Source organism: Delphinapterus leucas, chromosome 12 (genome assembly GCF_059928025.1).
Source record: "Delphinapterus leucas isolate spDelLeu-1000000601 "Yukka" chromosome 12, BTC_Dleu_Yukka2, whole genome shotgun sequence".
In the NCBI taxonomy this organism is placed as follows: domain Eukaryota; kingdom Metazoa; phylum Chordata; class Mammalia; order Artiodactyla; family Monodontidae; genus Delphinapterus; species Delphinapterus leucas.
This window is the reverse complement of record NC_143140.1, coordinates 53267584-53295387: the sequence shown is the minus strand read 5'-3', so window position 1 is coordinate 53295387 and position 27804 is coordinate 53267584. Positions and strand designations below refer to the sequence as shown.

General features: G+C 35.6%; 2 protein-coding genes across 5 annotated transcripts in view; one reads left to right on the top strand and one right to left on the bottom strand.

Annotated features, from left to right (window-relative positions):
• The window catches only part of KPNA5 (karyopherin subunit alpha 5), a 50398-nt gene extending 41845 nt beyond the window's left edge, over positions 1–8553 (bottom strand). The window contains exons 1-4 of the mRNA XM_022555054.3: positions 8342–8553; positions 3356–3489; positions 1868–1969; positions 1655–1754 (exon numbers count right to left, since the gene is read on the bottom strand). Of these exons, the coding sequence (XP_022410762.2) occupies positions 1655–1754; positions 1868–1969; positions 3356–3484 (331 nt within the window). The 5' untranslated portion in view covers positions 3485–3489; positions 8342–8553. The remainder of the gene's footprint in view (positions 1–1654; positions 1755–1867; positions 1970–3355; positions 3490–8341) is intronic.
• A 1057-nt stretch (positions 8554–9610) lies between these two features.
• The window catches only part of ZUP1 (zinc finger containing ubiquitin peptidase 1), a 45175-nt gene continuing 26981 nt past the window's right edge, over positions 9611–27804 (top strand). For 3 of the 4 annotated variants that reach the window (XR_016395172.1, XR_016395174.1, XR_016395173.1), the window contains exons 1-7: positions 11159–11751; positions 14984–15094; positions 16824–16945; positions 18532–18700; positions 24195–24383; positions 24668–24833; positions 27247–27398. Coding sequence is in view for 1 of the 4 variants with exons in the window: in XM_022555027.2 (XP_022410735.2) it covers positions 11190–11751; positions 14984–15094; positions 16824–16945; positions 18532–18700; positions 24195–24383; positions 24668–24833; positions 27247–27398 (1471 nt within the window). In the remaining 3 variants the exon portion in view is untranslated. Of the gene's footprint in view, positions 9929–11158; positions 11752–14983; positions 15095–16823; positions 16946–18531; positions 18701–24194; positions 24384–24667; positions 24834–27246; positions 27399–27804 lie in introns of those variants that run through there. The other variant, XM_022555027.2, reaches the window with a different exon arrangement.

Genomic DNA, 27804 nt, shown 5'->3' with positions numbered 1-27804 from the left:
AGGGAAGCCCCAAAAAGAAATCTTAAAAGAGAATATGGTAATATAAAAATTAATGATGTGTTACTATTAATACATTTAACTTATTTTTTAAATTAATGTTTTAATTTATAAATATTAATCTGACTAAAAAAAATCCAAATTAAAAAACAAAAACTGTGGAATATGGTGAGGAAGAGGAAGCTACTCTTGATTTTATAGGGTCTCCTAACATTGCTAAGCTACTTTTGCTTGGAAGATAAGGGACGGAAAAGGAAAATTAAAGGTACTTATGAAAAAGAACTACAATAAGAAAGCAAAGGTAATAGCCTGTAATCTGTGCTGAACTGAACACAAGATTTCTTTTATTCCTCGTACGTTACTAAATTTTGTCTTTCAGGAAGATACAGCAGCTAGCCAAGGGCAATTTCAAAATCTTATCAGTTCATTTATACAGCTCAATATAATTAGAATTACTAATCCTATAAATTCCATGTATGAAAGATGAGATAGACTAAGGGTTAAATTTTTATTTAATAAGGAATTTTTATAAACTCAATATAATATTGGATAAATAACAAATAGGCAAATTATAAATTATAATGGTCAATAATAAAAAATATTCAACTTAGGTGCTCAAAAACTGCCACACTATAAGCACTATTATATAACCATCTTTTTTTTTTTTAAAAGATAGCTGTGTTGGTAAGAATATAGTGAAATGAATATCTGCACAAACTAAAGATGGGAATGTAAATTAATACACTGTTTATTCCCTTTGACCCACGATTTCACTTTTATAAATTCATATTAAGGAAGCTTTAGGTTATACAAGGATTTATGTAGCTTTGCTTATGATAATCAAAATTTGGTGAATCACTTTGCTATATACCTGAAATTAACACAACATCGTAAATCAACTATACCCCAATATAAAATACAAATTAAATTTTTAAAAGTTCGGAAAAAAATATCTGATTGATTGATTATTCATTTTATAGTCATGCTCTGATGTTAAAAAAATGTCTGAGGGCTTCCCTGATGGCACAGTGGTTAAGAATCCACCTGCCAATGCAGGGGACATGGGTTCAAACCCTGGCCCGGGAAAATTCCACATACCACGGAGTAACTAAGCCCGTGCGCCACAACTACTGAAGCCCACTGACCGAGAGCCTGTGCTCCACAACAAGAGAAGCCACCACAGTGAGAAGCCCACACACCACAACGAAGAGTAGCCCCCTGCTCGCTGCAACCCAACACAGCCGAAAATAAATTAATTAATTAAAAAAAAAACAACTGATTTTGACCACAGATGTATGGGTTTATTTCTAGACTTTCAATTTAAAAAAATAAATAAAATAAAAATTTTTTAAAGTCTGAAAAATACTTCTACAAGAATTTAAAAATATGTATTTCTAACTTTATTTCTTGGCAATGGGACTAATTTGGGACTATATTTGCTTCTTTAAATCCTTTTATATTTACAGATATTCTACAATCAACATGCGTTACTTTGATAATATAATGTTTAAAAAAGAGATGTTATTTAAAAATATATTTTAGAGAAAAATTAAGACCTACTGGCAAAGAAAGTGCCCTGAAATAAAAAAATATAATAAATAAAACTGTACTACAAATTCTTGTAAGATCAAATAAGCATACTGAAAATAATTCTTGCCTTTAGAAAGCAGCTTTCTAAATTTCTGTGTTGCTGTTAGTTGTTGATCAGCATTATTAGAAAAAATCATCTGAACCATATCTGTGGTAATAACTTCTTCCTAAAACACAGAAAATACAATTGTTATTTAAATATTTTACATTAGTAATTTTGCTGTATCATCTCTGTAATACTGTTGAAACATAATTTGAAATACATTTTTGTAATATCTACCTCTGGAATGGGTACAGTGGAACTGATATCCGGATCCTGGATAGGATTTTCTAACATAGATTCATCATTTCTGGGCAAAGAGACATTTCGGCGTTTGAATAACTGTAATAAAGAGAAATAACAATATATTGAGCTTTCCATAAAATAAATTCCCATAGAATTATATTTTTCCTTTACTGAACAAAACAATAATTTTATCATTCAAAATTCTGAATATTTTAGTATTTCTTAATCATCATACCATAACAAATTTATGAGTAGTTTTGGGGCTAAATTAGCTCTTGTCCTGTAGTCTGCTTCTTAATCTCAGGTCTTTTACCAATGTCTAGTAGCATAAGCAGAGTACACATTTATATTTTACAGCACTTGGAAAACCACATATGCTTATACTAAATTATGAGATGTCTAAGAAGAAAATCTTAGTTAAAAAGCATATCTGTTATATGAGTGAGATAATGTGGTATATTAACAGAGTTAATACATTAGATTAACAAGGAATAGAGAGCAGCTCTCAGGAAAGAGGACCCTATGCTTATTAACTCAGGAGTGAATATAAAGAAAAAAAACAGAGGAGGAAAGAGACATGGTCAGGTCACTGAGAAAGATTTATAGGTACATCTCATAAATCAAAATTGACGAAAAAAATCTGGTATCACATACTTTTTGATAGCTAAATAAATTCTGCTGTTCCTCAGTCTGTACACAGTTCTCTTTCTATTCATTTATTCAAGAGATTTTTTTTTTTTTGAGTACCTACTGTAATATAGTAGAGACTATGTTAGCTACTACAAATAGGGGAACGACAAATAGTCATATTTCCAAAACAGGCCTTTTTCTACTTTCTTCATTGCTAGTCCTTTTTACACATTAGTTTTAATTCATGTATGTGAGGACCATACCCTCCTAATTATTTATGAATACTCCTAAATTTAGGTATATCTTGGAATGAAAAATGTTGAGATGCATTCTTTTAATTTTTCTATTCCTTATGTCACATATATAAAGTTCAAACAGAGAAGGTTAAGAGGTCTGCCTGATAGACTATAGGAGGAACAGTATGAATAGCATAGGAAAACGATTATAATTAATTTAGGGGCAAGAGCTATGAAAATCATAGCAACAAATGAATACAATTAACATTTTTTTAGGGGGCAAATTTTACAATGACAAGTGGAAGTGATCTAAATAGGCTCAAGAGTAAAAATTTCTTAGCACTGGAGCAGAAATATTAATGTAAAAGGTTTATCAATGGAAAGGAGAAGCCATTCTTGTTGGTGATTAAAAATAGCACAGGATTCTGATTCGTGAATTTGCTAATATTATTACTGGAGCCTAATAAACTAAAATATATATTTACCCATATTCAATTTCCTAAAACATTTTTTTCATTTAAAATTATCTAAAAATTAGCAGCAATAATAATACTACTTCTAAACTCTTTCTATAATGTTTTTATGTTAACAGAATTAAATATTTTAAAACACCTACCTGTTCTTCCCTTTTTTGTTTTCGAAGTTGTATTCCTTCTTCTTCTCTTCGTCTACGCATCTCTTGGGGATTTAGGGCTTTATTCTTGTAACTTTTCATTCTATAGTTATCTTTCCCTGGACTAGCCATGGCATCTTAAGATTAGGAGAGAAGAAAACAGATACTGATAACTCTCAAAACAACACAAGATGTTTACTCTAGGGCAATTAAATTCAGGCTCATGGATTAAATAGACCAACAAAACCCATTCTGAAAATTATGTACAAAGAATACATTTCTTCACCGCCATATCAAAATTGGAGCAAAATGACCAAATATTTTAGAACTTAACTATCAAATAATAGATTTTGGTCTAAACACAAAGTCATTACCCTAATTCCACTGATTCTGAGATGCACTCCCCCATCCCTGGTATTTTAAACTTTCTGTAAGTGAGATGCATCTTAAAATTACTGTCAGCCAGGGACTAATCATGAAATAGTTGGGTAAAAAACTTCTAAATTACAGCTTATGGAAAGATCAAGAAATAACCAGCAATGAATTGTCTTATTTTCAATAAAATATGGTATCAGGCTTCAGTAAGCACACCTCACATATTTATTGGGGTCTGTCTTCTTTCATTTACTTAAGGCACTGCCTAAAGAACTAAAGCCACACAGGTCATGACCTGAGTTATGACTGCCTTACCAGTTTTCAGTACTAGAGTATAATTAGTTCTTTTAAAATACTGAAATACTTCTACTTTATTTTTAAGTAGTTTTATTATAAATTTTTTTAAAAATAAATTTATATAAACATTTTAATAAGTATATTAAAATATGTACTTTATATAAATATAAAATCGTATATTTGAATATATATAATAGTTTTAGAAAAAGAATTATAAACATTTCTTAGTATTATATTAATATTTTGGTATTATTGGAAACAAATACAAAATTACTAATACTATAACCTATCCTGCATTTACACATTAAAAAAAATCAGTCTAAAGCAGGGTTTCAATTTGAATTTAATATGAGAGATAATTAATGCCTATCTAGAATGTTATTCTGATAAATTCTGATGACATACCCATGTATAGCCAGAGAGAATGCTGTAATCAATTAGCACTTATGAAGTAAACAGGAGAGAAGGAGAGATGGGCATTTATATGCCGTCCCTGATATAGAAGAGCTAGATTAATGAACTGGCAAATTATACTTTAAGTAGTAAAATACACTAAAACATAAGCATTAAATCCTGCGAGAGCACAGAAGACACAGAAACTAACTGTGCCTTAGGGAGTTCTGAAAGTTTTCCCAGTTATCCTGTCTTAAAGGATGAGCAAGAATTTGCCAGGGAAGAGGATGAAAGGGGAAAAGGAAGGGAACAAGTATGTCAGACAGAGGGAATATATGTAAACACAGAATTCATGAAGAAGCCTGGCATAAACATGGAACAGTAAGAAATCAAGTGTACCTGAACAAGAGGATGCATGGGAGAAGGGGCAGGAGATAAAGCTGGAAAGGTAGGTAAGAAAACATATGCTTCCTGCAATCTGGTTGAGAAATCTGGACTTGATCCTAAGGAATAGAATTAAAGAAATTAAAGTGAAGGTTGTTTCAAGCTTTGATGATAAAGACCTAAACTATATTAGTAGCTGCGTTGAAAAATATAGAAGACAGATTGATTCCAGAAACATTTCAGAAATTGATTCAATAAGAATTAGAGGCCAAATGAATGTAAGGAATATGCAGTAAGGAAGAAAAAGGAGTTGAGTATGACTCCATGGTTTTTAGTGTGAGCCATTTCAGTATAAGGACAAAATAACCCAAAATAAGGAATACCGATAAAGGAACAGAGTGGTGGTTTTGTTTTCTTGCCTCCATGTTTTTGAGATGAAAATAATGCATTCAATTATACAGCAAAAATCACTCTTTCAGTACTATGAATTTGACAAAATGCACAGGCATATAACCAACACAGTAAGATACAGAACAGCTTCATAACTCCCCCCAAAACTTCCTCACGCTGCTCCTATTAGTCCTTCTCCCACTCTTAAAACCTGACAACCACTGATTTGTTTTCTACTTCCATAGATCTGCCTTTTCCTGAATTCCACATACCTGAAATAATAAGAGTACATAGTCTTAATTGGCTTCTTTCATTTAGCATAGTGCATCTATAAGTCATCCATATTGTTGGCATGTATCAATAGATTATTCCTCCTTATCGCTGAGTAATATTCTATTGTACAGATATACCACAGTTTATCCATTCATTTACTGAAGGACATTTAGGTTGTTTCTAGTTTAGGGCAGTTACGAATAAATCTGTTATAAACATTCATGTACAGGTTTTTGTGTAAAAGTAAGTTTTCATTTCTCTCGGGTAAATACCTAGGAGTAGGATTGATGAATAATACGACAAGCGTATGCTTCGCATTTTATGAGAAACTGCCAAACCACAAAGTAACTATAACATTTTGCATTCCCGTTAGCAACATATAAGAGTTCCTGTTACTCTGTATCCTGGCTATACACTTGATATTGTTAGAATTTTGTTATTGTTAATTGTAGCCATTCTAATGGTATACAGTGACTTTTAATTTTAAATGTGTTAAATTTACAGTACATAGGGCACAAACAGAAAGTTTTTATTTATGGATGGTTAAAAATGAGTCAAAGCTCAGGAAAAGAGTGCTGAATGACAATCCAAGAGCATTAGAGCTATAAAAGAAAGATGCCCAAAGGAGAAATCTTAAGGATATTCACATTTCAGTGGAAAATGGAAAGAACAAAGGAAACCAAAAATAAATAGGAGGATCAGAAGAAAATAAGAGTCATGAAAAAGAAGGGAATTCAAAAGATAAAGGAGTATTTCAGTTGTTGTAGCACTAAAAACAGGTCACCCAATTTGTTCATTCATTGATTTATCCAGCAAATTTAAGTGCCTACAATAAGCCAAGTACCATAGGAAGGAAGCAATAGATTTGATAATTAGGTCACGGGTAAAGATATTGAGAGAAATTTCATTAGTGGTGGAGCTAAAGGGCGAATGGAATGGGCTGAGGACTTCACAAGGATTTAAAACTTTGTGCTTCTGAACTTTTATTATTAACTTTCTTAATAATAACAATGTTTAGCATTATTCTCTACTTCATATATAAAAATTCTGTCACATTAATAAAAGCTTAGGCTCTTGGAAGGGAAAAACAGAGATCAGAGTTCATGACAGAGCAAACTGGGCTTCAACATTAGTTGCTCAATTATGTTCAACAGTATAAAATATCTTAGCAAAATGAAATGTTTGCAGCAATAAACCTCTTTAATATACTTACCACCTATACATTAGGCATCTTTTAGGCCACTGGCCTCTAAACTTTTTGATCACATATCCTATGTACACAAAATACATTTGGGAATTCCATGTACACAAAATACACTTGGGAATTCATCCTCAACATGTTTATTTATATACATGTATTACTAGCTTAATAAACTATCCCATTATAAATTCACAGATAGAAAAGTTTTAAAAAACAAAGTAGTTTTAAAAGGTAAACAAACAGAAGTTCTAATATTTTCTCCCCACATCTGATTGAATCACCTTGTGCCTCCCAACACACACAGCAGACACTACTCCTTAATACCATCAGTCTAGGCAATGACATTAAAACCTTTCAATATAAATATTAACCAAATAAAATCTAGCCCCAACAACTCATACATCATTTGTTCCTTTTTCTTCTGTAGTACTAACTTCCTGTCTCTTATTTAACATCTGCATCCTCACTGCAGTTGCTTCAAAGGGGATGTAAAGTTCAAGGAAAATGATCTTTAAAGGGGCCTCACCCAAGGGGATTGTTTCTTTCTCTGGATTATAGCTTAAAAAACTACTGTACTTCAAAGGCTGCTGTCTCATACAAGTTATTTTAAATATAAGAAATGCTATTCAAACACTGTAAAGTAGCCAGAGGAATTTTTTTTCAGTCATAAGCTTATTTTTTCACTCTCCTCTTTGAAAAACTGCTGGCGTTGGGCAAACAACTGGAATCCGAACTTTTTCTAATATATATTAACGGAATTTCTTGTCTCCATAAAGCCTCCATTTCCAGGGGCTAGGGTGGCTGTTAGTAAAATTACAAGATCAGTACAAAGGGGAAAGTGCACCAACCAGAAGATCTAAAGGACAGAGCCGTTTGTTTACCAAGAGGGAAAGTCATCTTCTTACAAAATATAAATCACTGAATGTTGTAATTAAGAGACCTCAAATCAGAAGGCTTTTTTTTTTTATTAAAAGGTGTTCAAAAAGCCGAAGAGTTAATGCCCATGTCATATTCTTTTGAAGTATCACTATCTCGTTTAACAGCTTTCAATTCCTTTCATCTCTTACGCATTATCGAGGAGACACGATTAAATTTTCATCTTGGAAGTGAGGTGGTCGACTATTAGAGAGAAGCATCAAAGCCACGCTCGCCCGCGTCAGGACTGAGCCCTTCCCGGCACCTGCATCCAGGTGGAGGGCAGCTCGTGGAGGTAGAGGGTGCGACCTAACATGTGTAGGCCACTGGGACCGAACCTGCCTTATTCTGGACACGGTGAAACTTCTAATAAGCTGAGCCGCGGGACAGACTGCTGAGCCCCAGAAGTGACAGGCAACGTTTGACAAGACCATGTACCAAAAAAGGAACTACCGAGAAACAGTGGAGCAGAGCGGCGATAGGATGAGATCCTCTGCCTGAAGCTCCTTCAGAGGACCAGCCCGGCTCTCGGAGAGGCTCAGTGCTCCCCGCGACTTCGCCTCCTCAAGAGAAAGGTCCGGCTGCCACGCCCCCGCCACCGCTCTCTCCCTCTGGGGAAGCTGAGAAAATCCCGGCTTGGCCTGGTTCTGAACCCTTTGTACGGGAAGGGGTAGATCAAAACAGTGGCCTCAGGAACTAGTAGCTCCCAAAGCGACCAAACCCGAGGCTCACCCAACCTGTCCAGTGTCACTCCTACTTACCTATTAATGTGGCACTATCCGGCGCTCTGACTTTCCAGTCCCCAGCTGCGGCGTCTGCTGCGGTAACAGCGGGGTCACCACTCCGCCCCTAGCGATGAGTCTGAAGACCAGGCTCGCAACTCAAGATGGCGGCCTCCTGCGCCCCTCACCCGAGACCCCAAGGCTCGCCTCCCAGAAGCCCTTGCACGCGGCGGCGGCGGCGGCGACGGCGGCGGCGGCGGCGGCGGCGGAGGCTGCGGCACTGACCAGCAGAGGGGGCGGAGAGAAGCGGAAGCCCCAGCGGCACCCACCCGTTGGGGAGCCGGCTCCTGCCCGGACTCCGGGATTTTAACCCGGCGCGGTTGCCGTTGCAGTAGTGTGTCCTACTGCCCTAGTCCTCCGTGCCAACTCTCAGTCTTTCATTCACTCATTCGTTGGTTTGCTCACCCATCCATCCATCCACCCATTCATTTGTTCATTTTACAACGTGGTATATTGATGGAGGGCATAATCTGTGCCAGGCATTGTTTGATATTGGAGGTACAACAGTGTACACAACGGATAAAAATCTTAACCTCAAGGAGCTTTATTTCCTTCCTTCCTACATTCTCTGCTCATTTGTTTCAAGCGTTTCAGTTAGCTATTTATTTAAATTTTTGTATTCTGTAACATCTGTGGATTTTTGACAAAAAGTAGTCACTGATATATGAAATAACTCCAGATAAAGTACTCTAAATTATTATAACACATATATAGCCTTGTAATCCACCCTGGGGTTGAACAAGCAGTATTGAAAACAGACTGTTTTCTACATGTAGTGTTAGGCACAGAATATGCAAGATAAATAACACGATTCCTTCCCCGAAGAAATTCCTGTTTTCCATCTCTTGTTCTTTTTGTTCTCTTTTCTGAGAAATTTTTTGGGTTATCCTACAGCTCTCCATTAATGTCTTTTTTAAAAATTCTGCTATTGTATTTTTTAAATCCCAAGAGCTGTTTCATATTTTTAATTCAGGGATCAAGATAGCGTTATCTTGTAACCTTGAGGCAAAAACGTGTCTTTGTCATCCTCCATAGCTCTGAGTTTGGCACGCTGTAGCATTATAAGCCCTTTATTGATAACGTAATAGAGTGCTACTCAGTCAGGCCCTGGATAGTGGGTATTGTGGATTCGTGTAATGCCCTAGGACCTGCCCTCTCCTCGTAAATTAGGCGTTGGAACCTTGTCGGGAAGGTACAAAAAGACTACGACTCCCAGAATGCACTACAACCCAGATTAGCGTGGAGCGGTGCATGCTGGGAGTCCTTCCCTTCCGGGGAATAGAAGAAGAGCTTTTTTGAATTCGTTCCTGGAGGCTGGAGCTTTTCGGAGTCCCTGGTTCTCTTCTCGGTTCACCTTGAGTGTCTGGGTAGAAAGAGGGCCTGCCTCAGTCTTTTAGGCCGGGAAAGGTAATCGACGCCGCGCACGTACTCCTCTGCCCGCAAGCCAGACGGCGTCAGCCGCGGGATCCGAAGAGGAAGCCAAGCACAGGGCAGTGTGGCCGGCTCTCCAGGCCGGTAGGAAGTGACCGTCCAGCCCTGGTTCCCTGGGCCCAACGCTTTGACCCAGTTAGTATCGGGGCTGGTTTCCTGTCCTGGCCCGGGACGCTGGCATGGACCCTTGGGTGGGCTCCGGCACCTCTCGCCGGCCTCCGTACATCTCTCATCCCCTGTTGTGATCTAAGTGTTAGGGAGTTGAAGCGCATCCTTCTGCGTCCTGCTGTGTCCCAGCCCGGGGAACGTGGAAACTTCTTTGCGTGTGACGTTCTTTCCACTGGGGGTTTGGGAGAATTTTCATCTAAAATCAGAGACTATTTTCACTTACCTGAAGGGAAATGGAAAAAAGGACAAAGTTGGGATTTCTTAGAAAGCTACATTTATTTAAATGATGGGAATAATTTCCTTATTTTTCATTTCCTGTTTGTTTTCTGAATAGTTTTTAGCTGAACGGTAGTCTGTAGTAGAAAGGTTGTGATGGTGATTGCTTTTTGAAAATTACTTCTTAGCAAAATCACCTTTGTGTCAGTAGCCAGTACTTTATTTGTCCGTAAAACCCAGAAATGACTGCTGATTTAGTACAACTCGTTTTGTAGACCGAACCTCAAAGAGATGAGATATCTCACCTAAAATTATGAAACCTGAGATTATAATCCAGTTCTCTTTGACTCTGGAATCAGTGCTGTTTTCTAATATGCTCACTCTGCTTTTATTTCTTTGGGTGGAGAGTACAGCCTCTGGAGCGTGACTGGGTTAGCATTTTGGCTAACCATTTTCTGGCGCTGGTGACATATCTGAGCCAGGGTTTCCTCCATATAGAATGATAATAATGATGCTTGAATTGGTTTGATACATGTAAAGCTCTTTAACTGTTAACTGCTATTATAAAGATTTGTTTATTTACCCAATTCATTGTTAATAACTTTAAAGTTTTTTATTTAGCTATATCAGTTGGTAAGGTTTCTTCTCTTTGTTTTCTCTTACTTGACTTATTTTACCTGGGCAAGTTTATAAACGTTATTTTTTCTCTACCTCAGTCCAGAGACACTTTTTGAAATTTTTGAAAAAGTATTTACTTTAATTTGCATTATCATTGCCTTTGTTTTATCAAAACCATAAACTTGAAATACAGTAGTGAAATTTTGGTTGAGATTTATAAATAAATTTGTGTATTTGAGGAACAGTAAGTACATTGAAAATTTCTTCATCTAAATAATCCAGTTATAAATAACAAATATAATTGCTTGAAATCATTTTACAAAATGTATTTTCTTCAACTCCTACTTTCAAACTTAAAATAATATTGTATTCTTTTCTAGTTACCTGCTGTACCATGCTATCTTGCAATATATGTGGTGAAACAGTAACCTCAGAACCAGACATGAAGGCTCACCTCCTAATTGTTCACATGGAAAATGAAGTTACATGTCCATTTTGCAAGTTGTCAGGTGTGAATTATGATGAAATGTGTTTTCATATTGAAACTGCTCATTTTGAGCAAAATGAACTGGAAAAAAACTTTGAGAGGATTAATACAGTACAGTATGGAACTTCCAATAGCAGGAAGGACAGCACCCTACAGTGTAGAATGGAAGTTAATTCAAGTATTCATTCAGCTTGTGCATCTAATCATCCAAAAATTTCAGCTCAAGGCCCGCCTAACAATGGTATTTTAAAACATAAAGACTTTTATTCAGAGAACTTAACTGAATCTAGAAAATTCCTGAAAAGTAAGGAAAAACAGCCTGACCGAACCAAAATTAAAGGATCAATTTATGAAGCAATGTATAGTCCTCCTGAATGTCCATTCTGTGGAAAAATAGAAGGTTGTAGTCAAGATATGGAAACTCATGTGAAAACAGAGCATGCCGATCTTTTAGACACTCCATTAGAAGGTAAAGTATTCGTTTTATATAATAAGTAAGTAGCAGTAGTCCCAGTTTAATATGTGGTGTCCCAAAAGTTGGTTTGTAAATGAGATCACTACAAATGTGTTTTCAGTTTTTTTATAACATTGTTCATTTGCCATTATTGCAATATGAAATTACAGTAATGGAAAAGAGTTTTGATGCAAATAATAAATGTTTCAGCTACATTGAAAATAGTTTTAGAAACTTTCTGAGGAGAAATACACTCAGAGTCCAGTTTGCAGAGGCCATTCTTTTTTTTTTTTTTTGCGGTACACGGGCCTCTCACTGTTGTGGCCTCTCCCGTTGCAGAGCACAGGCTCCGGACGCGCAGCTCAGCGGCCATGGCTCACGGGCCTAGCCACTCCGCGGCATGTGGGATCTTCCCGGACCGGGGCACGAACCTGGGTCCCTTGCATCGGCAGGCAGACTCTCAACCACTGCGCCACCAGGGAAGCCCTGCAGAGGCCATTCTTTTATTTACCACCAGCCCAGTGGCATCTGAACTGTCTGGGACTCAGATTTTGTTACCAAGTTCTAGTTTGATTCTGTTATGATCAGAGAACGAACTTAATGGTTTAAGTTCTTTTGAATTTCTTGAAACTTGTTTTATGGCCTAAGGTATGGTATATGGTCTATCTCAGCACATGTTCCATAGACACTTGGGGAAAAAATGTGTGTTCTGCGGTTGTTGGGTCGAGTGTTCTATATTTGTCAATTAGGGTATGTTGTTTGATCGTGTTCAGATCTTCCATGTCCTTGCTGATTTCCTGTCTAGCAGTTCTACCGGTTTTTGGAAGGGAGTTGAAGTCCCTAATTATAATTGTGTATTTGTCTGTTTTTCCTTTCAGCTCTATTAGGATTTGTTCCATGTATTTTGAGGCTCTTTTATTGGTGCATACACATTTAGAATCATGTATTTCTTTGATACCATTGAGTTTTTAAGAGTAATTTATATATTTTGGATGCAAGTCCTTTATCAGATAATGTGTTATGCAAATATTTTTTCCTGGTCTGAGGCTTGTCTTTTCATTCTCTTAACAGTGTCTTTCACAGCACAGAAGTTTTTACTTTTAATGAAGTTCAACTTACTTGATTTCTTCTTTCATGGGTTGTGCTTTTGGTGTTGTATCAAAACTCTTTGCCAGGGCTTCCCTGGTGGCGCAGTGGTTAAGAATCCGCCTGCCAATGCAGGGGACATGGGTTCGAGCCCTGGTCTGGGAAGATCCCACATGCCGCGGAGCAACTGAGCCCGTGTGCCACAACTGCTGAGCCCGCGTGCCACAGCCACTGAAGACCCCGTGCTGCGCAACAAGAGAAGCCTCCGTGATGAGAAGCCTGCGCACCACAACAAAGAGTAGCCCCTGCTCGCCGCAACTAGAGAAAGCCCGCGCACAGCAACGAAGACCCAACGCAGCCAAAAATAAATAAATTTAATAAATTTAAAAAAAAAAAAAAAAAAACTCTTTGCCAGACTCAAGGTCACCTTTCCCACGTTATCTTCTAGAAGTTTTAGAGTTTTGAATTTTACATTTAAGTCTGATTCATTTGAGTTAATTTCTATAAAAGGTTAAGGAGAGTGCATAAATTCATTTTTTGAAATTTAATAAATGCTATTTTTTAGGGAAGTTTCAGGTTCACAGAAAAATTGAGTAGGAAGTACAGAGACTACCCGTATACCCCCGTCCCCTTATCCTCACAACCTTCTCCATTATTCAACAACCCATACCAAGTGATACGTTTGTTAAAATCAGTGAATCTTGACACATCAATATCACTCAAAGTCCATAGTTTACATTAGGGTTCACTCTTGGTGTTGTATATTCTACAGGTTTTTTTGGGTTTTTTTGTTTGTTTGTTTTGCGGTACACGGGCTTCCCACTGCTGCAGCCCCTCCCGTCGCGGAGCACAGGCTCCAGACACGCAGGCGCAGCGGCCATGGCTCACGGGCCCAGCTGCTCCGCGGCATGCGGGATCCTCCCAGACCGGGGCACGAACCCTCATCCCCTGCATCAGCAGGCAGACTGCCAACCACTGCGCCACCAGGGAAACCCTATTCTACAGGTTTTGACGAATGTATAATTACATGAACCCACCATTTAGTATTTAATATCATACAGAATAGTCACACTGCCCTAAAATTCCTCTGTGCTCCACCTATTCATCCTTCCCTCCCCCTGGCCACTGGCAACCACTGATCTTTTTACTATCCATATTTTTGCCTTTTCCAGAATGTCATATAATTGGAATCATACAGTATGTTGCTTTTTCAGATTGGTTTATTTCACTAAGTAATGTACATTTAAGATTCCTCCATGTCTTTTTATGGCTTGATAGCCCATTCTTTTTTTTTTTAAGCGTTGAATAATATTCCTTTGGATGTGCCACAGTTTATTTATCTGTTCGCCTACTGAAGGACATCTTGGTTGCTCCCAGGTTTTGGCAATTATGAATAAAGCTGCTGTAAATGTCCATGTACCAGTTTTTGTGTCGACAGAAATTTTCAGTTCATTTGGGTAAATACAAGGGAATTTATGATTCTGGATCATATGGTGACAATGTGTTTAGTTTTATAAGAAACTGCCAAACCCTTCCAAAGTGGTTGTACCATTTTGCATTCCCACCAGCAGTGAATGAGAGGTCCTCTTGCTCACATCCTTGCCAGCATTTTGTGTTGTCAGTGGTCCAGATTTTGGTCATTCTAATATATGTGTAGTGTTATCTTGTTTTAATTTGCAGTTCCCTAATAACATAATAACATTTTCGGTACCCAGTATCAGCCAGGTCTTGGTCTTGTAGAGGTACCATTTCTTCTGTCTTGGGCGTGCTCCCAACTAGGGCATTTGATCCCAGTGTCCTGCTTTTTTGCTGAATGCTTGAATTCTGCTTGTCACCACGCAGTTTGGAGGGTACTGAGAATCCAGCCCCCAAAGTCCATATCTGAACTGGCCTCTACTTACCATTTGATTTTCCTTTTTCCTTTTCTTGTTTTGACTACGGAGCTAAATGTTTATTATTAATATTTTCCTTTATTGTAAGAGGTTTTGTGCTTATGCTCAGGCTTTCATCTTGACCCTAGAAGTAGAAAAATTGCTTTAAATCCAACTACAAAGAGCTTTTACTTATTTAATAAAGTTAGTGGGTAGTAGAATCTTTGACTTGGCGTGAAAAATTTTAAGGTTTTAAAAATCAAACCAACTAAATTATATCTCTAATACAGATTGTAATCAACCACTCTATGACTGCCCTATGTGTGGGCTCATCTGTACAAATTACCATATTCTCCAAGAACATGTTGACTTGCATTTGGAAGAAAGCAGCTTTGGACAAGGTATGCCTATATGTTTAAAGATAAGAATGTCATGATTTAATTTCTACTTCCTAGGATACTATCTACTTTTTAGATTAGTGTTATAGAGGGAAAAAAACCCCCACAGTGGTTAAAAATAAATCTGTCCCTTAAAAAATTCTAATACCACTTCAACTTTTTTAAGAAGTTTTTTCACAGAAAAGTTATAAAGGATGAACTATTGTGACCAACGACTGAACTAGGGGTGTGAATCCAGGGTTTTGACCTAGAACATCAGTATTTAGAAGACAGTGAAATATTGTACAATTTTTAAAATCTTTTTGATTTATAAGTTGAGGCCATTCTTTCAGCAGCTGGAAGTAGTTGAATTTAGCATCTTGTCAGTAAAAATTGTTTATGAACTAGGAAGCTGCCATATGGCACATATAATTTTAAAAAGAATATGAACTATGAGACTTAAAAGTTCTTCAAGTGCATTTTCAGATACTCTTCTAGTTTCTTTATTACTACCTACTAGTTTTATAAGAGATTCTAAAGTTTTCCTCTGTCCCCTATTTTTTTAATAGTGGTATTGATTAAGTAATCATGAGGATGCCTTAGAAGTGGAAAGGTCCTATATGATTTTCACGATTCCATTGAAACAAAATGTAATGTAGACCTAAAGAGAAACCAATGTGTTCTACTGGATTTCAGTTTCTTAAGGTACATAGATATCTCCTGTTAATGCAGGGGTTTTTAGTGTTCATTATCAATGATCCTAGTACCACTTAGTGATGTCCAGGGACAGCATTACCTGCTCACTCAGCCTAATACGAAGATGAGAATTACTGGAGTAAAGATGGAACAGTTCTCTACTGTGGTGGTTCTTTACTAATTACTGTGGAAGAATAAATCTCTGAAGTTGAGAGTCTAATAGTTCTTACTTTGTTTATGATAAGCTTTGTATGGGTACATAAATTATTCTGTAAGCCTGTAGTGGGTAATGGGAGAAAGATATGGTCTGAGTGAATCACTGTTGATAGCTTCAGAAGTATGCTAAGAATCAGTTTTGAATTGCATATTTCTACCAGTGGAAGTAGGGACAAATTAGGAAGATGTAGCAGAGCCTGAGAGATTTGAAAGGAAAGAAAGAATATTCAAATACATAATTAAACCATCAAATTAGGAGGTCAAGGAGATGCTGGCCAGAAGACACTCACTAATGGATCTGTGGGACACTGGGTAGAGAGGAAAAAGGGCAAGATGTTCCATAGTTGTACTATTTGCTTAAGGTTCAGACTGTAATTAAGTTACAATCTAATATCTGTACTTTGCAAACTTATATTTTTACCTTTTTTATTATTTCCTTTTTCCCCCCCTAGTATTTCTTTTAAAAACCAATATGCCTTATTTTTGTTAATGAGGGGCACTACTCAAGGGTGCTACTTAATTTCTCTAAGTTCTGGTTTCCTTAGTAGATAATAATACCTAACTTCCTAAGGTTGTTATAAGGATCCAAATGAGATAATTAATAAGAAGTGCCTGTCACAGCCTAAACACTCAGCGAGTATTGGCGATTTAAGTGGAGGTTATACCCTTACGGAAGCAGTTCAAGTTCTGCTAGATTTGTTCTCAGTGTTTCTGTGACATCGTAGTCATGAATAAATGGCAAAATAATAGCATTTACTCCTTTTAAAAAATATGTATTAACATATAAGTGAGCCTTTATTTCAGTAGTTATTTTATTCTAGACATTAAAAATGTATAATAGGTATGGATAGAGTCCAGTGTTCTAGAGATCTGGAATTGGCTCAACAGCTTCAACAAGAAGAAGACAGAAAGAGGAGATCTGAAGAATCAAGACAAGAAATGGAAGAATTTCAGAACCTGCAGGTACAAAGATTAATAGCAATTATATTATTTTGGTTTGGTTAGAGTTCTTATTTTTCAAACATGCTATCAAGGCTTCAGCCTATTATTTTTGTCTTTATTATACAAAATTTTTTTTACATATATTTTTTATAGTTCATAACAGCCACCATTTATAAGTACTCATTCTGGTCATGTACTAGGGTGAACACTTCGTATAAAGTATCTTAAAATCTTCACTGCTCCATGAAGTTATTTTAGACTTTTTTTTTTAACAGCAGATGAAGAAATGGAGACATAAAGTACTTCAGTAGCTTAACTTGCTCAGGGTTTGGCAGTATTAAATGGTAAAGCCTGGATATAAACCTATGTCAATGGGGAAAATTAGGAAATTGAGACTCAGAATTTTAAGTGTTTGTATAGGTACTTAAAACAGAAACTTAGAATTAATGTCTCCTGAGTCTTAAATTCTTTTAGTGATTGCAATTCAGGCATTTAAAAAGAACCATTTTTAATGGAAAATGCTTTTTGATGATGTTTGAGACTTCATTTTTCTTAGGTGAGTGGTGGTATCTGTTGAACTAAACTGGTAGCATCTATTATATTTTTAATGCATTAAAAATTTTAACAGCTTTTTCTACTTTTTTCAGACCTAATTTGCTGTAGACTATGATGTCATCTGTGCTAATAATGCTCATATAGTTTTTAAGTGTTCTTTTTCTATGTGCTAATAGGGTAATGTATGAGTAAAAAGGGTTTATGATTGAATAGGTTTGAAAGTGTCCAGTTAAACAGGTTTGTGTACTTGGGGTCTTCTCAAAGCCTTTAATATACTAATATGCATTGTACATATCATAATCTTCCTGATCTTATTTGACCTCTGACTTTTTTTTCTCCAGTATCTTAGACATGGCTATTCTTCCTTTGGAATATCTAATTTAGGCTATTTTTCTCATTCATGATTCATTTATTTGCAAAATTATTTTCCCACCAGGATTCAGAGGAGAAAAGAAAGTTGGCTTTTCCTAAGTCTTCTTTGCCTTATATAATTTTGAAACATTTATCAATACAAAAACTTTTCAGTGTTTAAGGGAGTTTATTATGTAAGTTTGCAGGTTACTTGTTCAGATCTCAGAAATGTTTTCCATAGGGGCTGTTTTAACATATTGTCAGTGTGCAAAAACATAGTTCATTCACTACATAGAATGAATACCTGACTGAATTATGGATTAAGTAGGCCTTTGTAAGCTAGCCTAGGAACCAAATAACAAGTACTGACAGGGTGTCTTGAAAAAATCAGCAATATGGTCAGAACTCATCTGCCTTTCACAGTACCATTAGTAGGAAGACAGGATTCTCTACTTTCCCTACTACAAGGAAAACAAGTCTCTTGCCATGATGGTTGTTTGTAGAGAAAGGCTATTATTAACTTAGGGATTTTTTTGTGTGTGATTGATTTTTCATAAAAATCTTTAAGTTGACTTCTATAAAAGTCTATAAACCAGAATGTTTCAAAATATATTTCCAGATATAAAAAATAGTGGGAAGTTTCCATCCTCATTAATGTAAAGGGACATAAAAATTAAGTCATTTGTTTTTATGTTCAATAGAGACAATATGGTTTAAATAATTCTGGAGGGTACAAGCAACAGCAGCTACGAAATATGGAGATAGAAGTAAATAGGGGAAGAATGCATCCATCTGAATTTCATAGAAGAAAAGCTGATATGATGGAATCACTAGCTATCGGTATTGATGATGGAAAAACAAAAACTTCTGGTGAGTATTTAAACATCCAAATCATGGTTTTAATATTCCATACATCACTGAAGTAATAATCAGAATTATTTGAATTTTGCTTAATTTTCATAACCCATAGTTTATATAGTTTTAGGTGAGACTGTGTGTTCAAGTAATTTTTTGTTTGTTGTTTTAAAACTCCTGAACTTTTATTTTTATAGTAAATAATTCACTTAAAAATAATTCACTTTTATATTGTGTCAATTTATTTGACATTTGAAAACAAACCTTTTAGAAAAGTTTTTAAGTGCTTACTATTTTCTAGACAATTGCTGTCTAGTAGAATGTGAATCACATAAATAATTTTAAATTTCCAGTAGTCACATTAGAAAAAGTAAGAAGGACTAGGTGAAATTAATTTTAATATTTTTCCAGCGTGTCCATAATATGCAACATGTAATAGGTATTAAAAACTGTTAATGGGATATTTTGCAATTCTTCAAAATCCAATGTGTATTTTACTTTGCAGGGCATCTCAGTTTGGACAAGCCACACTTCAGGTGTTCAAATAGCCACCTGTAAATAGTTTCTACCATATTGTTCAGTACAGTTTTAGATACTAAGACCTTTATATATATTGTATCATGTAACTCTCAAAAGAAAAATCTTGTGTACTGTTAGATTTTTCTGGATGAGGTCATTGTGACTTAGGTTAAATTACTTTCCCAAGGTAAGGTTACATAGCTAGTTATTGGCCCAGCTGGTATTCACAATCAGATCTGCCTTGTTCCAAAGAATGCCATTTTTCCTGATGTTTTTAATATTTTTTTAACATATCTGTTAGTATAGTTTAAAAAAAACCCAAATTATATGGAAACAGCTTTGTTCCCACCACCCAGTTTTTATGAAATTTAATGTTTTAAAGCTGTAAACCCTTTCATATGTATTTTAAACCCCTTGCGTACCCCTCATTCATTCTGATTTCTGTCCTCCACAAAGGGAATCATTATCCTGAATTTGGTATTTATCAGTCTCATATATGTTTTAATAATTTTATCTTATATGTAGGTTTCCATAATAATACATAATCTTTTATATTTTAAACTACATGTAAATTGGTATACAGTATGTATGCTTTAATTGGATTTGCTTAAATATATTGATTCTTATAACTGTACTTCATTCATTTTGATTGCTGTATAGAATTTCCTTGTATTACTTAGGTTGTTTCCAGTGTTTTATTCTTACGAATTGTGAACAGGTTTCCCCCTTAAGAGTTTCTCTAACATCCAGACTGGAAATACTAGATTAAAGGGTATTTGCATAATTAACTTTGTTAAGGGTATTATGGAGTTGTTTTCTAAAATGGTTGTAATCTACATTAGCATCAGTGTGTTCTGACTTATACTTTGTATCGTGACACTTTTTAATTTTTGCCATTTAATAGGGCATGAGAGGAGGATACATCTCTTAATTGTATTTCTCGGATTACTCCTGAGTTAGTTTCTTCTGTAAATAACCTAGTCCCTTCCTTTTTCCCTTCTCTGTTGGGTTGTTTGTCCTTTTCTTATTGATTTTTGGAAGTCCATTAAGTATTCAGGATACTAATTCTTCATTGATTATATGAGGAGCAAATATTATACCTTGCTTTTCATATTTTGACTTTTAATCAACTTGGAATTTATTTGTGCATATGTCTGTGTGAGAGAGAGGGAAGGAGGGAAAAAGTTGAGTGAGAGAAAGAGAAGGTATGGATCTAATTTTTCCCCTTATTTATAGTGATACTTACAATACTAAGTTGTTAGTGCTTGTTTATCTCAGTACCACTTAGCAAATCTGTACTGTCTCCATGTATTTGTAACACATATGTCATATTTTCATATATCCATAGGTCTGTTTCTGAAGGCTGTCTTTATACTTCAGGGGTCTCCCTGCAGAGTTTCCATACAGGATAGGACTTCCCAGCAGATGTGTAATATGATGCATTAGGGTATATAGGAAGAAAATATTAGAACTTCTACTTGTCTTTAATATGATATCCTTTAATTTCTGTCTATGCATATGTTTTAGAGTTACTGGAGAATATAGTAGTGTATGTATAATTTAAAATAAATATATCTGTAAAAGATTGAAGAACACTGACCTGTAACATACTGTGTCCTTTTTATAAGCTACCTTGAAATTTAGAAGTAATCGATTTGGTGCTAAAGATTTGTTTTTACTCCCTTCACTCATTTCTCCCATCCCCGCACATCCTGCCTCTGGCAAAGACCAGTCTGTTCCCTGTATCCATGAGCTTGTTTTTGTTGTTGTGGTTGTTGTTTTGTTGTTGTGTTTTTAGATTCCACATGTAAGAGAGATAATGCAGTATCTGTCTTTCCCTGTCTGACTTATTTCACTTAGCATAATGCCCTTAAGGTCCCTCCACTGTTATAAATGGCAAGATTTCATTCTGTTCTGTGGCTAAATAATATTCCATTGTATGTATGTATGTGTGTGTGTGTGTGTGTGTGTGTTATCTCTTCTCATTTTGTTTTTTGTTGTTGTTACATTAATTTTTTTACTCTTTTTTTTTATTGGGGTATAGTTGATTTACAATATTATATTAGTTTCAGGTATATAACATAGTGATTCAGTACTTTTTAGATTATACTCTAAAGTTATTATAAAATATTGGCTATATTCCTTGTGCTGTATAATATATCCTTGTAGCTTATTTATTTTATACATAGTAGTTTGTACTTCTTAACCCTACCCCTATTTTGCCCCTTTTTCCTTCTCTCTCCCCACTGGTTAACCACTGATTTGTTCTCTATATATGTGAGTCTGTTTCTGTTTTGTTACATTCCTTTGTTTTATTTTTTAGATCCCTCATATAAGTGATAACATACAGTATTTGTCTTTCTCTGTCTGACTTGTTTTACTAAGCGTTATTACCCTTCAGGTCCATCCATGTTGTTGCAGATGGTGAAATTTCATTCTCTTTTCTGGCTGAGTAGCATTCCTTTGCGTGTATGTATGTGTACCACAATTTCTTTATCCATTCATCCTTCAGTGGACACTTAGGGTCTATATCTTGCCTATTATAAACCATTATGCAGTGAACATAAGGGTGCATATATCTTTTCAAGTTAGTGTTTTTGTTTTCTTCTGGTAACAGATTGGCTTGCTGTGTCATATGGTAGTGAAATTGCTGGATCATATGGTAGTTCTAGTTTTATTTTTTTGAGGAACCTCCATACTGTTTTCAATAGTGGCTGCAACAGCTTTCAAAAGTATGCAAATATATACAGTCCTGTTGGACTGCTAGTATAAGACCTGCTGACCAGGTGATATGGCAGTGTCCCCTGGGTGACAGTCGCAAAAATCAGGGTTGCACACAAGTGTATGGGCTCTTTTCTGGAAGTTACTGGTAAGCTGGAGTAAGACAGAGGGAGAATGCCGAGGTGGCATCCACAGCCTTCGTTCCTTGAGAGCAGCTCCCTAGTCCACTAGATATGTGCCAATCCTGAAGCTTGCCCCCCAGGCTGAAGCTCTAAGACAAAGAAAGAGGCTGCCTTCAGAGAAAGACTTGGGGATATGCCTCAGTTTTTTGTCTGTGCAGTGCCCTGGAGGTGGCGGCCTTCTAAGAATTGTCTTCCTGATTGCCATAGACCTGTGAGACCCAGGAATGCAAGCCCTCCTGGCCACCAGAATCAGGCCGTCAGGGTGGCAGCTGTGAAAGCTGGGGTACCAGGCATAAAAACCAGGACACCAGCCATGTGTAAGGCTCCCCTCCAGGAGACACTGGCTCTCTGAAAACTTCCCTAACCTTGGGAAGGAAAAAGAAATCCAGATCCAGGAAATCCAGACTTCCAGATACAATTTTTATTTTTTGTTAGTTATGCAGATGTTAATTGAAGCTGCTCTCATTTGAAGAGTCTCATTATTTTAACATTCTGTATTCTATATAGAATAGAATATAATTTAACAGAAGGTAGATTCATCTTGGAAAATATCTAAAGACATTTAGGTGCTAAGAAATAAAAAACTTTAATTATGAGGAAATTTTCCTTTAAAAGCAAGTGCTATGATGTGGTTACTAGGACAGTATTACCTACACAATGAGGCACCATTGAGTTAGTAATAACTATGCCAAAGTATATTAGAATGTACATTACTTTTTTTTCCTATTTTTCTGTTATTCCACCTCACTCTTAAATGTCTCTCAAATCTTGATCTCTTTATCAAAGTCTATGATACTGAATCTCACATTAATTTCTCTGAATTCCTAGAGTACCCATTCCATACTACAACATTTAGTACTCAGTTTTATAGCATTTTAATTGTTCTTTTTCTTGACCGTGAATCTAATCTTTTTAAGTTCCCTGGAAATGGTTATAATGGTCTGTATTTCTGTCCTTCATAGTGTAGGCACAGCTACAACTCTTGGTTCCTTTAATTGTTTTGATTTATTGACTCTGCCTTCTTAAAGACAAAAACCCATTTTCCTATAGGATAATCTTCATTCAAGTAAAGCATTTAGTGATTGCTTTTTTGGTGCCATGTTCTATGTGAGAAAGTATGGGCTATCCAAATAAGATTTTCCTGTCAGTAAGCTTCCCAGAGTCTGTAAAGTATACACAGAGAACTGTAGAATTCTGCCATGAAATATGACCAGTACCTAGGAGGCACAACAAGTAAAATGTAGTGATTGTTCAGATAAAGAGGACCTTTTTGTTTGGGGTTATGGAATCAGGAAAAGTGTTTACGAAGACTGTAGCATTTGCTTCTGAAGGTATCAATAGGATTTTGAAATATAGGGAGAGTTACTAGAAGGAGGAAAGGGATAGAATCAGATGTGCCCTATCCTAACACCTTGTTATTCATGATATAGCACTTATTATAATCTGGGTCCAGGAGATTTTAAGGAATATTGTCATAATATTTTGTATCCTCAATGCTTAGCATAGTGCTAAGTATTTTAAAAGTGCTTAGTAAATATTGTAATTGAATGAAAACTCCATGGTCAAAATCATGTTTAATGTGTTCAGTTAGGCCACAGCCAAAATTGTGGCAAGAAGAGTGGTTTGAAATAAAGGTAAGTTAGAGGATAGCCTGCTGTGGGCTTCATATACCATGGATTAAAACTATTCCATGGGTAATAGGAAGCTATTGAAGTTTTTAAATTGAGAGCAAGACTAGGACTGAGCTTCAGAAAGAATGATGTCCAGCAGAATGTAAAATAAAATGGGGGGTCAAGAACATTCATTCAGCAGTGTACTTTTATGTGCTGGCCCTGCAGATGCAGAAGTGAAGGAAGCAAACAGTTTCAATTCAGCATAATAAGTAATATGCTAGTATTAGGAAACTCGCATAGTAGTAATAAATAAGCAGGACAATAACCAAGATTATATCAGTAAAAAGATAAAGAAGATGGAATCGACAGGATTTAGATGTGGCCCTTGAGAAAGAGGTTGATATTAGAAATATATGAGACAGCCATAGAAAGATGATATCCCTCTAAACTTTCTAAATCTCTTTTTCACTTTAGGAATTATGGAAGCACTTTATAGGTATTATCAGAATGCTGCCACAGATGTGAGGCGTGTGTGGCTTTCTACAGTAGTGGATCACTTTCAGTCATCTTATGGTGACAAAGGTTGGGGTTGTGGTTACAGAAATTTCCAAATGCTGCTTTCATCATTATTGCAAAATGATGCTTATGATGATTGCTTGAAAGGTATGTGAAATGCGATACCCTGAACTTATCACCTGATAAAGTACATTTGATGTGGGATGAATTAATATATAGTAGGCACAATTAATAGCTTTAATAAAGATGTATTTTAGTGGATATTTACATTAAAAACCTGAATTCTGGTTGAAGGAAGAGAAAATGATACAGTAGAAGATGTCAGAAATAATGGCATAAAAACTGTAGGTTCCTGTAGAATGTATGGTGTACTGCTAAATGATATTCAGTACTTTACTGTCATATTACATATTTACTTTGTATAATTTTAGGTATGTCAGTTCCTTGCATTCCAAAAATTCAGTCTATGATTGAAGATGCATGGAAGGAAGGTTTTGATCCCCAGGGTGCCTCTCAACTTAATAACAGGTTACAGGGAACAAAGGCCTGGATTGGAGCATGTGAAGTATATACACTTCTGACCTCCCTAAGGATAAAGTATGTACCTAAAAAACCAAGTTAATGTTATTGTCATATCTGGGAAATTTTTGTTATTGTGGTTTTTTTTTTTATCAAAGGGATAGTTAAAAAATAAAATTTAAGTAGCATTAAAATGAAAGACTTACAATGAAAAGCAGCAACTCATTTCCCCATTTCATGCTCTTATCTATTCTCGAGTCCTGTCTCTCAGAGGCAGCTGTCACTTCCATTGTTTTTAAATAATATGCTTTCATGGCCTTTTCTTGGTTTGTCACTTTTAGACATTGTCTATTGCATTCTCCTTATATCTCCCATCTGTTTCCCCTCAATTTTTGTAATATGGTTAAATCTCAGTTTTTATTAAGTTAAAGTCAGGGTTTACATCATGACTGTGTAAATATTATTCCTTGCTGATTTTATATCTTTCCTGAAAAGCTTTTTAAAATTTTCTTTGAGTTAAGAATTGCCTTTCCTTTTCCGTTTTACAGTTTGGCTGCATAATGGTCAAATTTTTCCAAAAACTCCATTTATCATGAAATCTGAGGTGCTCCTTATTCCTGGACACCTTTTTCTTGAAGCTGTCTTTCCTCTGCTCTAGTCTGCATTATTTGCCTTCTAGATCCCTTCCACAGCTCTAATCATGTTGCATTTCTTCACTGTTTTCTTGAATTGGGTCCTGGATTTTTCCTGGATTCCATGTCTCTCTCTTTTTTGGATTACTCTCTTTTGCTTGAACACTTCCTTTATTAGCCTTCTAAGAAAGGGTACCTAGTCTTATTACGTAAGTGATAGTTTGTGTGGCTGTATTATTCTTAACCCAAAATCATTTTCAAATCAGATCAAGTTGTTACTCTGTTGACTTCTAGCAATCAGTATTACTAAAGAAAAGGTAAGCTGCCATCTGATTTTTGTTCCTTTGTGTATAACCTATTTATTTTCTCTGGAAGTTTTTTTGCATCTTTTCTTAGCCCCAATGCTATGAAATTTCACCATTGGATGTGGGGCTTTGATTCATTGTGTTGGGCATTTGTTTTTCCTTTTGAATCTGGAATTGTAGGCTATAAGATCTCAGTATAGTGGTTAAGGGCTTAGACTTTTTGAAGTAAGATTGCCTACAATTGATTCTAGCTTTCTGCCTACTAGCTCTATGACTTAACTTGTCCTAGTCCCACCATTGATAAAAGAACATGTAAATAGTTACTGCTTCATAGAGTTGTAGTGATAATTAAATGAGATAATAATGTCCTTAGGACTATGACTGGCATGTAGTAAGAGCTTAGAGGTTAAATGTTGTTTGATAATTATGATCCTTCCATTTTCTTTATTTTTCTTTCTGGAACTCCTGTTAGTTGGCCACTGAACTTCTTTGACTTTCTTTGATTTTGTTTTACTATCTAAATTTACTCAACGTTATCTCCCAGCTACTCTATTGAAATTTTTATTTTAACAATCATGTTTTTAATTTTAAGGGGTAATTTCATAGCATCGTATTCTTTTATGGTTGTAAAATTTTTTTCCAACATTTTCTTTTTTTCTATTCCTTGCATTTTTCTGTATCCTCCATGTTAAATTGTTTTCATGTCTATTTATTTTAGTCTTTTCCATTTGGAAGGCTTTCTTCTAACTTTTAAAAATCCTTAGCTGTCTGTTCCTAAAGTGAAGAATGAGGCACTAAAAAGCTGATTGGCGGACCTCGGCTTTCAAGAGACATCGGAGATAGATGCTTATGATCATCTTTAATGGAAAGTTTGCCTTAAGCTTCATGACTCTATATTAATTGCTTTTACTTATATTCGACCTTTTTTAAAATAGTTGTTGAGAAGTGTAAATAGTGCTCCTGGTTAAAATAGTTTGGTTTATTCATGGTTGACTTCCTCTTGAGGAAACAATACCACCATGGTCTGTTGCCAAATAGGAGATAGATAGATGTATAGATGGGGGTACATACAGGTTTTTTATGATCTTTACAGGTATTCTTTTCTTGTCTATTATTGAAATTTGAGAGAACTGACGGGAAAAATATTTAGGATATTTTTGATAGCTTCAAATGGCTGTTGAGGAATTATAATTAGAGGTCGGCTTCTAATTGATTATTGGGTTTAGAGACTTTGGAGTAAAAGTCCCTATGTCTCAGGTTATAGGTGGACTTTTAAAAATCAAGTATGACCCTCATTTACTACTAATGGAAGTTTTATATGTCAGAAAATTTTTGTAACTTTTATATCTGTCATCAACCTTAAAAGTAATTTAAATAATTTCCTCATAAAATAAGTTTTCAGATAAATAATAAAATTTTTATTTCTTCTTAAGAAAATGATGATGAAATAAAATTAATTCTAAATTAAGAATTTTTTGTATTTTATAACTCCATTGATGAAAAAAATTTTTTAATATTTTTCTAAATAATCCATTTTGTCAATTTTTTTTATAGGTGTCGTATTATTGACTTTCACAAGTCAACTGGCCCTTTGGGTACACACCCTCGCTTATTCGAATGGATATTGAGCTACTATTCTTCAGAGAGAGAAGGGAGTCCAAAAGTACTGTTTACATCTAAACCTCCTATCTATCTTCAACATCAAGGTTAGTATAACTTACAGGTACTAAGTATAACTTATAAGACAATTTATTTTTATAAGACAGGCAATTGGCTTTTGCTTTAGGATATGTTAAGATTCTGATAATTAATGGGAGGAGAGGAGTATTGTGACATTACTCTGATTTTTAGAGCTGTATTGTCATCATGACACATTCTAGTAATGGATGATGTCCTTGGTATCTTCAGGGCCACCTGGTTCATTCTCCCTTTATTGTTCATCCTTTACATTTTCCAAGGCTTTACCTCACTTCAGTAAGGCCTTCCCTACCATCTTTTTAAATTCATCTTGTTATTCTACCCCCCTCCAACAATGGCATTTCCTATCCCTCTTCCCTGCTTTATTTTTCTTTATCTAACATGATATATATAAACTTTACCTATTTACCTTGT